Here is a 13,813-nt window from a genome sequence, read left to right as displayed (position 1 = left end):
TTGAGATTTTTAGTAAACATCTCTTTTAATTATTCCAGAAATTATTATTTCTTGAATTTGTTTTAGAATTTTTGAAGGATTATTCACAAGAACTATCTTTACAAAGTCATCTGTGATGGACAAGAGAGAATTCAATGAGTCACCACTAACTACCTGCCATTAACCAATGGCTTGTTATAGTCGAGTTTCATATTTCACCAACACCTTTACATAACTTCAAGTGCAAACATCTTTATGAGGTAACGGGACGCTAACAATGAAGCCTCAGATACGCTAAACATGAAGTTACACCATGTGTATCATAGACATAAAACTGGATTATACCAAGATAATAAGGACAGAAAATTTTATAAATGTTGGAACTTCTAAAAATTTCAATTCAGTTAATATTTTATTTATTAGGTCTCGTATTGAATCTTTCGAAAATTAGCATCATTCAGGTAAACGCTCGGAGCTAGAAAACATAAATTAACTTTCTTCTGTGTACCTAAAGCTAGAAGAACGTTTTCTATGATAGATTGTTTAAGTATATGTAGCACGTTTTTTCCAAGAATGCGCTGTTATAGCACTTAAACTCAAGTTAGCATCATGAGTTCGTTGACAAATTTCCTTGGGTAAAAATTATCGATATGAGACCTTATTCTGATTCTAACATTTGAAAATGATAGTAAAATTTGCTTTTACAAATTATTCCGAAAAAAACTACTAAAGTGTAAGATATTTTACTGAAACATTTCCAAACAGGTTTTCTGCATCTTTTAAGTTTAACGTTATATATGTATATACGACCAGGCATGGCCAGATAGACTTCTAATCTACAGGTCGCGGGTTCGAATTTCCATCGCACCAAACATGCGGACACCAGCCATGGGAGCATTATAATGTGACGGTCAATCCCACTATTCGTTGGTAAAAGAGCAGCTCAAGAGTCGGCGGTGGGTGGTGATAACTAGCTGCCTTCCCTCTAGTCTTACACTGCTAAATTAGGGTCGGCTAGTGCAAATAGCCCCTTTGTAGCTTTGCGCGAAATTCAAAAACAAACAATATATCTTTATATACATATATGATGTATGTTAAGGTAGAAAGACAAATCGTAACGACTTTCTCTAATTAATAGCCGTATTTTCAAGCATTAATATAGTTAATCTGCACAAGATGAGCCACGCAGGACCAGAGAAAACTAACATACTGTCCTAACTGGATTTGAATATCCTATTCAGAAACATTGTTGAAATCTGTTGGAGACAAATCTCACCAAACCATACTCTTCCGCTGAGTGAAATAGCGCAAGGGCAATACATCATTTATGAGACATACCGACAAACCCGTGTTAGGTCTAATGTTAGAATTTACCATGTATCGATACACTGTGCTGATTGTTCTGTTTTTGATAGTTGGGGGGAAAGTGATAGATAATTCCTTGAAGGTCTGTGTCGGCAGGGGAAGTCAAAAGGGGTAATTATTAAGTAACCAAGCTTAATGTTGCACAGCTCGGAACGATGGTCGTGACCTTTCTGCCGATTTAATTACCTGACTTTACTAATATATAAAAATAATTACTCGCTCAAAGTCCTCCATTAATTAAAATCGAAATGGTGTGCATTAACTAATCTGACAGAGGGGTAGGTTGTAAGTAGTGCCGTAATGATGCTTATGTTATAAGAGTAATCTAACTACGGGAAATTCATTTGGTGGGTCCGCCAATACATGTAGGTCTTTTTACGTTGTTTATTAATAATGATTTACTAGTGTGATTTTCTGACTTTACCTTTAAATAGCAAGAGTATTTTTTTCTCTAAAAACAGTTTGCTAGCACTAAAAGTCAAAAAAGCTTATACTACTAAAATGCTTACTTAGACACTCAATGTTCGGCTTTACAGTTTCTTCAGAAGCTTTAATTAAAACACAAATCGCAACTAACAGTACAAAAATTTAAATGAAGAGTATAAGTTATAATCTTTCAAGTCGATACCTATTTTTAGTTAATTTTTTCATGACTTTTAAATTAGAAAGAAGTTCGGAAAATACAAAAACTTGGTTATATTACCTGTTCCAAAGTTGATTAAAATTGGTTAAAAATAGATATACCTTAAAGCGGTAATATTAAATTATAAGGCCCCGCATGGCCAGATGGGTTAAGGCGTTCGACTCGTAATCTGAGGGTCACGGGCTCGAATCCCGGTCGCACCAAACATGCTTGCCCTTTCAGCCGTGGGGGCGATATAAAGTGACAGTCAATCCCATTATTCGTTGGTAAAAGAGTAGCCCAAGAGTTAGCGGTGGATAGTGATTACTAGTTGCCTTTCCTCTAGCCTTACACTGCTAAATTAGGGACGGCTAGCGCAGTTAGCCCTTGAGTAGCTTTGTGCGAAGTTAAAAAAACCAATAAACCTATACATAGACTGCCTTACGCTTATTTTCCGTTGATTCAGCAGGTCGTTCATCAGTTATTGTTCAGTATCGTCGCTTTTTGACGTTAAATCTGGCGTAATCCTAATCAATGTCTTCTTTTGTATCGGCACTTTCTCTCAAACTACTGATTAGATGGACAGGTCAGCATGTCCAGTAATATCAGCTGACATGACACTTTTATACCTTTACTGACGTACAAATAACTAACATCCACGGTTTCTCGGGGAGAATTAACTTTAGATCATTAGTGATCTACCTCTACAAGTAGATATTTAAAGGTGTATGCGAGTGTAGTTATCCGAAAAATGTATTATAATTTTCCTTGATTTTTTCCACGATCTAGTGGGTTGATTTTATAGAATTTAATTATTTATTTTGTTTCACTTCAGGTGAACGGCTGATGCCGGCCATGCTCAAAAGGGCGTTTCTCACGGCTAGTGTTGACCAGTTTGGCTCGTTATCGCTGGCTTACCGAAGAATTCAGCGAGATTTCCGTGGAAACCAGGCTGACCAAGGCCAGTGGTGTCATATTCCGTGGTACACAGTCGGTGGACACGGCAGTCGTCGCTCTTTGAAGATAGTCTCCTTTTATTCTAGTCCAGGTGATCGACAAGGTAACAGATCGGAACTAACACGTGAACGGCGATATGTCGTACCTGTTACGCTTCCACGACCTGATCGGAGGTCTTCATGTCCCCATCGACGACGGGATCGACAAGTTAAACAGAAAGTACACGTCCATCGTCTTCCTCTTTCTTGCTCTGCCCATTTTCACCAAGCAGTACATTGGAGAGCCTATCGAATGTTTTACTCCCACCTACTTTACCGATGCCCAGGCTCGTTACGTCAACAGCTACTGCTGGACAGCGTCCACTTACTACCTGGTCGCAGCCGATGACGAAGAGGACTTGGTTAATCCTCCCGTGCAGCCCCCCGATCCCCGAGTTATCCCAGAAGAGTTGGATTATAGCGGTTTTGACATGTTCTCGATACAGAAAGATAAGTTACGGCGAGTACACGTCAGTTACTACCAATGGTCGCCATTAATTCTGATGGTACAAGGAGTGTGCTTTCATTTACCTTTCATCATGTGGAGTGCCTGTGCTCATAACGCTGGGGTGAAACTACGTCGTCTCCTCAAGCGAGCTTCTGACATCGCGGCCATACCCCCTGGCTGCCAACAGCGGGAATCTTTGCTGGCAGAATTCGTGGAGCAGTTCCACACACTGGTGAATGGAAGTGCCGGCTGGTGCACGGACCCATCGTGTCGATTGCCTGTCGTGGGTTGTCGCTATTCTCCTGGCCCGAGCCGTTACTTGTGCCTCTTGTACATACTTGTGAAATTCCTCTATGTCCTCAATGTGGGCTTACAGTTCTTGCTTCTCAGCTCCTTTATGGGAAAAGGATATTTCCGACACGGTTTCGAGATCTTCAGCCGCCTGATAGAAGATGGTAATTGGTGGGTTTCCCCACGTTTCCCATTACAGACTTTATGCCAGGTACGCGCAGCCATGCAAGGAGGCCTGAGGACTTACATATGCCGCTGTGTTTTGCCCATCAATGTGTTTAACGAGAAAATCTACTCCGTCGTGTGGTTTTACTTAGCTATCATTCTTCCACTAAACACAATTAGCTTGTTATTGTGGGTGTGGAGGACCTTTTCTTGCAATCGTCTGGCCTTCATCCGACTTTGTCTCTGGCGTTCTCGAATGATCAGCATGAGTAACGTAGCGCGTGCCTCCAAAAAGATCTCTTCAAGCTATTTAGGCTGGGATGGCACCTTCGTGCTACGCCTAGTGGAGCACAATCAAGGCAGCGCCATGGCAACTGTGGTCGTCGGCAAGCTGTGGGAATTTTACTCGAGCCAACTAAAGGCTCAAGACGAAGGTGGTGGAGATGTGGAGATGGCATCTATGCCTACAGCAATGCCATCAGCACCATCTTCTTCGTGGCATTCTTGTCATGCAGGGGCGTGCCATGGAGGACAATACAGCAACCAGACAATGCCATCTGCAAAGCGAGCGGCTCCTGGAGGATATTGGGGTAAATGCTCATAACCAGAGTACAGACATATGCACTAATTTGTAGAAGTTTTGACTTTTCCGGGGTTTAGAGCATCTAGATTCGAGTGTAGAATGTAAAAAAAAAAAACACGAGAAACATAAAAAATTGCAACTGGAATCACTTGTAGAGCCTCAATGAGTATAAAGAAAAAGTATATAATATTGGTCTTGGTGTTGTGCTGAAGTTTAGTATAGGGACAATCCCCAAATTTCTAATTGAATGATTGAACGAACAATAATTAGATAAACTTGAACGTTTGTTTTATTAACGAATTCTCTACTACTCTCAGAGTGTATTATTCTGTGTGAACATATTTTTATCAGATAGCTGATATTCTTCAATACAGCTACTAAACACTAAATTTTACAACAAATCAGAATCATTTTTGGGCTAGGGCCCTTAGGATACTATAAAATTATTCATGACCTTTGCTTCCAATTACGGACATTTTCTCATCAGAAAGGAGTGGTTTTAGCTAAAAGTATCTGGAGCAAACATTGATTGATAACTTAAGATGCCCTTGATAATTTTAAGACAAATATTTTCTATCCATGGAATCTTCTGATAAATCTAAAAAATAACTTTACTATTTTACTTTTGCTCCTGAAGAGGGCACTTGTGGTGCCTAAATGTGTAGACAAATTAACGACGTAAGAAATATACAAGCTGAAGAGTATTTGAGGAAGAAGTAAAGTGTGTGACGCCTAAAATGCCTAATTTATTTTTTAAGAAAATATGAGGGTTATAGTTACTTTGCGTCACAAGATCTAGGTTGTATTAGAGGATTTATAAGCACTAAACTATTGGGAGTGTTAGCTCACGTTTATTCACTATTTGAAGAAAAAACATTTGTAATATCTATATATTTAGTTTACTGTTAGTGCATCTATCTTTCCGAAATGTAAACAGTTTTTAAATGTATACAAACGCGTTCCAGAGTATCTTAGAATGATATTTAAATTAAAATGCATACGAAATACTTATACATCAACACGATGTCGGATTTAATCTTATTTAGAAGTCATAGCCTAATGTCATTATAAAACTTGATCATATCTGAGCTATAGCACAACTTTTATATTTATCCGTGTTTCATATGTAGGGATGCGTTGTTTGATTTATTGCGCACCCAAGTATTAAGATGTGTACTATTAACCAAGAACTCAGAACCCACTTTAACCAAAACAGTTTGAATATATGTAACCAAGTTGTTCGGGAAAATACATTTCATAATCCTCCCAATTTTGAATTTTGTCATGCAAATCAGTTGGTGAACAAAACGTTCAAATAAATCTTAATTTTAGTAAAGTACATAACACTGGTTTGATTTGTGTTTATGGCAGTTCTTTCTACCCTAAAATATTATTCGACTCAGAGAAACGAAAATTTTTGTGGTACTAAAAACACAATTCTCCTAAGATTACCTAAGATGAACAGTAGTAGTTATTGGGACCTTGAAAGAAAATGCTTTATTATATTTCTGTATAATAAAAAAATGAAAGAAAAATAAGACTTAAGTAGACATATATAAACCCTGTAACGCTCGCTAGATCGAAACTCTTGTGTAATGGATTAAATGGTCATTATAGAAAACCTGACGTGTGAACCGAACAGATTATACGTTCTACAAATAAAAGCCCCGTTTAAAACGTTTTTCAACAAATTCAAAAGCCTTACAAGTGTAACAGACGAACAATAAATCGGAAATTACATTTTCTCAAAGCATGTTAATGAAATATATGTGCAATTATTTGTCTACAATGTATAATGAGACTTTTTCATAGTAAGAGTCCGATAAAGATATGCACATATGTATTTCAAAACTATGCCTGGAAAATGGAGTTCTTTACCAAGAAAATTCTAAGAATATTTGGAAGCTTTTTGGGATTTATTTTGAAAAATATGGTTGTGTTGTAATCTTTATTTTAGTTTTTGTATGATCCATTCATAGCAAGTGCTGTTGTTATTTGCATTTGATTATTTTGTTATGTATTGGCAATATGTACAGAAGGGGCGGAGCAGTATTAAGAACGAGCCTAACAGGTATGTTTGTTTGTTTTTCGAGTATTCTTAGAAATAACTTGAGTTTGTTGTTATGAGCTTGACAAAGTGGAGTAGGTTTGTATCAAAAGAACGTCCATGAAACGTGGTTCCTCATAAGTAACATGCCCAATATGTATTTAGTTTGTCTTTACAGAGGCTTATCTCCAGAAAACATGGTTCTTTGTAGTGTGCGGACTTTTACAAGATTTTCAGAAAATCTGGCTCTTAGTAAAGAACATGTCTAGCGTGTATAAATTTTAGTATATTATGTCCAGAAAATGTGTGTTATTTTTAAAAGAGTGTGCCTGGGAAATATTATTATTTCAGAGGAAATTGCACAAGTGTTGGCTTTTACAATGAGAATGACCAGAAGAAGTGTTGCTTTGTTGAGAACATTTCTAACAAGTGTTTCCATTTACCAAGAGTAGGTCAAGAAAATTCGAATATTAGTAAAGCGATACCACATAAAGTATAGGCTTTTACTAAGAATATGCCCATCAAATGTGGTTATTTTGTAAGAACATGTTTATTAAATATTAGATTTTATAAGGAGAAGGTCGAGAAATTGTGGAAATTATTGGGAAAATGCTAAGAAACTGATTTTTCCTTAAGATCTGAAATACTAGTCACTGCGGTTCTTTGTCAGCAACAGCAAATGTATAACAATATGTTTAGTGTACGTCCCCAAACTGTTTGTGTTTATCTCAAGTTAGCACAGAAAGGGTTTGTTTATTTTCCTTCTTTGAAGTTTACCTAGAATTGTTGAGCTCGCTTGCAATTTGCAAAGCAACTGCTTACGCTCGCCTGAACTCTTTGTACTCGTCTTAGTCTACTCGTATGAAACATTCCCCAAATCTGCTTGCGCTAACTTGAAACGTGCCCAGCAACTATTTGTGCTCGTCTAAACTGTGCTTAGAAGCATTTATATTTGTGTAAAGTGCGCTCATATGCTGTTTGTACTAATGTGAAGTGTGCCCAGAAATTGCTTGTGTTCGTCTGAAGTGTGTCCAGAAACTGTTTGTGCTCGTCTGGAGTCTACTCAGGATTTGTTTGTGCACGAATGAAGTGTGGCCAGCGATAGTTTGTGCTTGTTTGAAGTGTACCTAAAAAGAGTTTCCAGAAAGCATAACGTTTGAGAATCTGATAACGTGGCAGTGTGACTCTATACATATCTTAAGAACAAAAATAAACAGGTTCTTTTCTCGTCTAGGTTTGGTCGGATTTCAAACAATCACCTATCATCTTATATAACTGAATCATATATTATAATCAAAGTTTCTAGTTAATCAAATTATAAAGAGTGACTATTCCATCTCTGTTTATGTCACTGTAATATGTCGCCTTAATAGATAGTTACGAGGCAAAGAACAACAAATGGATAATAGGATATTTATGCCTGAATATGCTGGTGAATAAAAAGTTCAACAGAAAAATATCTACTATAAAACCAAATTAGTAAGACATTGCTTATTTAGTATCTGCTGAGCTTTTATAGATCTTTTAAAAACTTGTTTATATATATATATATATATTCACAATTGTGTGCGTGTTGTTAGAACACAAACGTAGATCGGAAGACTTGGGATATTTCTAAGCATTAAGATCGCTTTCTAATATGTATGAAATATATTATAATAATTTACTTAAAACTATTACAAGCTAAAAACCTTGACAAACTGCGTTATTTGTGAATTCACGAGGTGCAGATGTCAAGGCAAGAAATGTTTTCTGATTTTTTTTAAAAACAGAGCTGTGTAATTTGGTGTAATTAACAAAAAATAATCAAATAATTCAATAAGCTGTAAAATAAAACAATGTTGCTAAAATGACTTGTAGTAACACAAGTCAAGACTATTGACTTAGACTTGAAATGCAATTTAATATTTAAATATATAACGATATAAATAAGTAATTTTCTTTATTAGTAGATTTATAAAACACATGCGCAGTTATCTAAGAAGAAATAATATTCAGTACATTTTTAGGCTGTCTTTGACACTTTTTTTACTTAATTAATTTGCATATGTCTTCGATTACTTCTGCGTTTAAGGTGTAATTCTGAATATAATATACGTTCGAGGTTTTATCAACAGAGTTGATTAACCTACTGCTGTACACTGCCATCTAACTAGAAGATTGTAAATAATATATTGATGCTTCTATAGTGCTTTAAGGTTTTATTTCTGTTAGTCAAACAAATCCCTCCTTTTAACTTCTTAAAAATCAGTTAGTACAATTGTATTGGACTAAATAAAGAAACTCAACAGTCTTATAAAAGAAATATATATCTATTCTCACAAAACAAGAATTCTTGGTCTCCTTTAGACTCAGTTTCTTTAAGCTGAGAAACTTTTCTCAATTTGTCAAAACAATTTGTCAGAGATTCGTTTTTTATTCGATTAAAAAAAATGTTTAGAGCGTGTTTTCTCATTAATAGCTATTCTAGCTCTAATATCTTTAAAAAAACTCTAAATTTTTCACAAAGTTTTTAATGTGATTGTTAAAATTAGTTGTCTGACGTTTGTAGTCTTTAGAAAAATTATGAACAATTTCCTCGTGCTAGTTACAAATTTTTTGATCTAATTTTTATGTACTTATGCATTCCAATTAAATTATTAAGAAATTATTCATATAACATTTTTGAACTTCTAAAATGTTAACAAATACATAACTTAAATATTATACTTCTTAAGGGAATATCTGTTGAATGATTTCATTCAATTTTTCGAAATATATTTTTCGAACATTTTGAGTGAAATGGACGTTTTTTTACTTACAGATCGTTACAAGTTTCAATAAAAAATACGTTTAATTCAAAATGTTATTTTCCATCAAATTTCTGCTATATAAGAATAAAAAATCTGAGGGATTGGAAGTGAATCATGTTTGTCATATTTGCACCTGCTAAAGGAAAGCTCGGAGGCATACACCACTGGAAAAGTTTTGTAATTGGATTAGCAATTTGGGACAATTTTCATTCAGTGGGTTCAAAAATGTTACGAAAATAAAAAAACAATTAAAATTAACGGGAAGATTAAAGTTTGATGACCAACCAACATGACCTCTTACTTACCTTATTCTCTTTGTCCTATGCTTTCAGCTTTTCATTTTTAGTTGCAATATTCCCTTTAGAATCTTTATTGACTTATAGCGAGTTCTTATTATTCTGAGTCAAAAATTCAATTCAATTTAGGAAAATCGTAAACACGCTGAAATTTACGCTAAGGCCAAAATAGTAGCTACCACCCCTCCCTATATCTGAAGTAAAACTTCTGTTCCCACACCCAATTCTGTTTTCCTATGACATATCACACATGTTTACTGCTGTTGAAAGTACGGCAAACGCTTTCGATGAACCTAAGAACTGCTTAAGACTATATATTAATGGTATAGTCAAATCTCATCTAGTCTAGTTAACGCTAAAAGCCATGTATATATAATATAAATATTATATTTCAGCTTTTTCGTATGTTTACCAATCCCGATGTGTTTCATCGGGCAGATTAATAGTTTACGTTTTCTCAAACGGTCACAAATCCGTTGGATATTCGTATACCTTACTGACTAGTAAAAATATAAAGCTCTTGTTTAATTTTTGGCGAAACAAATAGTCAAACCCAAAACAATAAAACTGTGAAACTCTCTAAGAATCATATTGTAAAGAAATAATTGTTAAGTGTTTAAGCAGGAACAAACCGAGGTTTCTCTAAACTATTCATGCTACGTTGGAACCTTAAATACATTTACACTAGAATTTTGTTTGACCTTAAGAGGTTATTTGAGATTTTGTGAAATAGAGTTTTCAGTTTATACTTATTAGCAACACTTAATTTGAACAAACGATCTAGAACTTAACTATTATTACCGTAGATAAACGGTTTATTTATTCGACAACATAATCATAGCTCTAAAAGTACATAGTTGTCGAGAAAAGAATTTTGAAGTTAAATTATCGTTTTCTTCGTGATTTGGGGGGAAATAAAGTAATTAAGTATTTAAGCTGGGAGGTATTAAAGTGTTTAAAAGACGTTGATTTATGTCATATATTGATTTAGTGTACTCTGATAAAAATGGTTTATGATTATTCTAAAATACATTGTGTGCTAATAGAACCTATTTTGTGATCATAATAAGATAAGCAATTGTTCATTGAAATAAATTTCAGTTTCCCTATTGTGTTATGACGTCTTATAGTTTTGCATTGAGTTGATTACTTATGTCAAATAATTCTATAAAAAACGAATGTATTAATAGTTTCATGTGAATGTTTGTATTAAGCAGCAAAGTTTTTGGACACTTATAATTTTTGTTATTGACACATCAATTTTCATGATGTGGTTAATTAATAGAAGGAACTATGTTGGTTATCTGTGTAATATTTAGTATTTATGAATTAATTTTAAAGACGCTGAAACTTACTCGTTCAGCTAACATTTACTGAGACAAACGGTTTAGGTTCAAGTCCTTTCGTCAAGTATGTAAAGTTTTTTGCAAACGCCCACAAGTGTAAAAATTCGTTCGCCAAACAGACTAGAAGAGACCGATCAAAATAAAGTAAATATATATATTTCAACATTCTTTGTCTACACCTGAACTCAAATTATGCTTCTTCAATAACCATTCATTAATAAAATGTCGCATATAAGTTGTAGAAAAAAAACATCTCTTTTTATTTTAGTACAGGTATTACCCTAAAATATAAATAAACATTAATAACTTTACTTCAAATGTTTTTATGTAATTATATCAAGCAAACCGTTCGAACCTGACCCTTGGAATACTTACAGGCATAATGAAACAGCTGATGTAAAGCGTATATCAGTCAGCTGCAAGGAATTTTTTCGTACACCTTTCTGAATCGTGCGCTCTTTTCCGAAGCATGGTTAACTATATCAAACAACCTTATCTATTACAGGAATTATTTAAGTACATATAACACATAATTGTCTATTAAAAGTCAAATGAATCATGACTTCTCCAACAGTTTATTTGCGACTCGAAATCTCAGTGGGCAGTTCGCGAATCGCATTTCATATTGAACTTACTCAATGACAACATAAAAAGTGTTTTTATAGAGGTGCTAAGTTCTATGCAAAAACACTGTCACGCATACACGGTTTTAGAATTCTAAATACTCGTTAATAATGTGGACATTTTCATCTAGTTATGAAGTACCAATTGAATCCACTCTGAAACGGCCTTAATATTTTAGCCAATCTTCAAACTAAGGGGAAATACTTGGTAGAGGGACCATTCTTACGTATATTTACAGATGCTGTAATATCTTATGCAACCTGCGGCTAAGCTCTCTAACTTTTCTCCTGTTGTAGCTTTAGTTTTTAGTGTAGGTATTCTTAACCTTTAATACCAGCCTCAGTGTTTATCAAAACGCTGTTTATTAAGGATAATTTTCTTATACTGGAAAGCACGTTGTGTACTTTACCTGTTGCAGAATGTATTCATAACTTACATACAAAATTTAATAAAGAATCAATTTGCTTTGTCAAATGTTTGTTTCTTTCGCATTTTTTACTGTTTTATGACAAACATTACTGTTTCTCAGTAAAACTATGAAGACGTATTTCAGTCCTAGTGATGTCGATACGTATAAAGAGACGGTATTATATAATAATTGGGTTACATGAAATTTTATGGACCGAAACTTCTTTATAATGTACGGAGTTTTCAGGACAACTCCAAAGACTGGTTATGCTTAAATAAACTTTTAGATAGTAATCTAAATAACATGAACGAACATAAGTGCTTCTTCAATGAAATTGTGACTCCAAAGAGATGTGTAAAGATTATTTGATAAGTTTAAACACACAGATATTAAATACAATAAATAATTTTGTCAATGCAAAATATCATTGTGGTAACTCATCGTATTTCATCTCATATTAATCATATTAAACTACACAGTGGCAAGATGTATTGGATTTGGTTCTAAATAAACCCTCTTTGATGTAATTCAAACAGTGTTAGAAATTGTACGTGATTTCGTGTGTGAAAAAAAGTTTGATGACTTAACATACACTTGTATTTTTAATCCTGGAAACAAATAATTAAACTTACGTCTAATTATTCACTCAAAACATCTGAATAGAATAGTAAATATAAAATTGGCGTATAAGAATGAAGAAGTGTCCACCTTTCTTTTTAAATAATTACTCTTACCAAACGTAAAATAATGATTAAGGAATTTCTTGACACCAAAACGCCGAACGCAATCCATCATTGCTATTGTAATTGTGTTACTTAGAGGCTATAAGAGATAATACCTTATCCCAGTTTTGGGGCCAAAAATAATGAGTTGAAAGCAATCTCTGACAATATTCCAACCCTGTCTAATACTAGAAGTTTTCTTACAGAAGCAAAATTTAGTAAAAATCCTGATATAGTTGGCTGTAAAAATATTTGCACTATTTCTTAATTTCATCTGCGCCCTCTGCATGTTTATGTACTGAAGCTTTCTATGTCCGCACAAAATGTTTCTGTTTAAAGACTTCAGTTCAAAATAAGAATATTACCAGATAGCAAAACACTAAAAACTGATTTAGGCTTTGTACCTAAAAGTAGTAACTAACGCAATTAATTTTAATATGAAGTGAAATTCCATTCGTAAAAATACTGAAAAATGACGATTTATAACGGTTTGTGACCTTGACTACATATATATATGCATATATTCATACATATACTTTAAACACATGGTAAATAATTTACTTTCTTTAATGAAAAGGTAAAATAATTAAAAGGAAAACAGATTCTTCTTTTCTGGGGTCTTTTATTGAAACAAAAAATATCAAACAGTGGACATAAAGTTCAGACTTCTCGAAGAGGAACTATGTTATCTGTGCAAAAAGGCAAAAAAATATTGTTTTCCAGTTTAGCTCCGTTTTAAGAAGAGAAAATGAATTTAAAATACAATTATGTCTGTATGCAGTTTCGATTTTGTTTTTGTTTTCACAGAAGGAACAAGTTGCTACAAACTCAAAACTACGTGATCTAAGTCCAGTTGGTTGTCAAATCTTTAATTTCTGAAACTTAGAAAAAGTATTTGAGCAAGTTTAATTTTGTGTTTATTTACTGAGAGAATATTTTAAAGTTTGTAGATAGTGAATAATATTTATTAAAAGTCATCGTGCTGTTAAGATTTGAGACTAATAATAAAAAGCTTTGGAACTATATTAAAATCGTACAAGCCATTGATTTTATTTCACGTTTTATACAAATAAAATCCGTCTATTTCTCTACCCGACTAATTTTTAAAATGAAATACGTCTAGTTAATT

At 34.0% G+C, this 13,813-nt stretch overlaps 1 protein-coding gene across 1 annotated transcript in view; it reads left to right on the top strand.

The window, feature by feature from the left end:
- Window positions 1-12,439, top strand: part of LOC143229503 (innexin unc-9-like) — an 81,109-nt gene extending 68,670 nt beyond the window's left edge. The window contains exon 2 of the mRNA XM_076461931.1: window positions 2,802-12,439. Within this exon, the coding sequence (XP_076318046.1) occupies window positions 3,060-4,469 (1,410 nt within the window). The 5' untranslated portion in view covers window positions 2,802-3,059 and the 3' untranslated portion in view covers window positions 4,470-12,439. The remainder of the gene's footprint in view (window positions 1-2,801) is intronic.
- The last annotated feature ends 1,374 nt before the right edge of the window (window positions 12,440-13,813 follow it).

The sequence above is a fragment of the Tachypleus tridentatus genome, chromosome 10, assembly GCF_004210375.1.
Source record: "Tachypleus tridentatus isolate NWPU-2018 chromosome 10, ASM421037v1, whole genome shotgun sequence".
Classification (NCBI taxonomy): domain Eukaryota; kingdom Metazoa; phylum Arthropoda; class Merostomata; order Xiphosura; family Limulidae; genus Tachypleus; species Tachypleus tridentatus.
The sequence above is the reverse complement of the archived record's forward strand: the minus strand, read 5'-3'. Positions and strand labels throughout refer to the sequence as shown.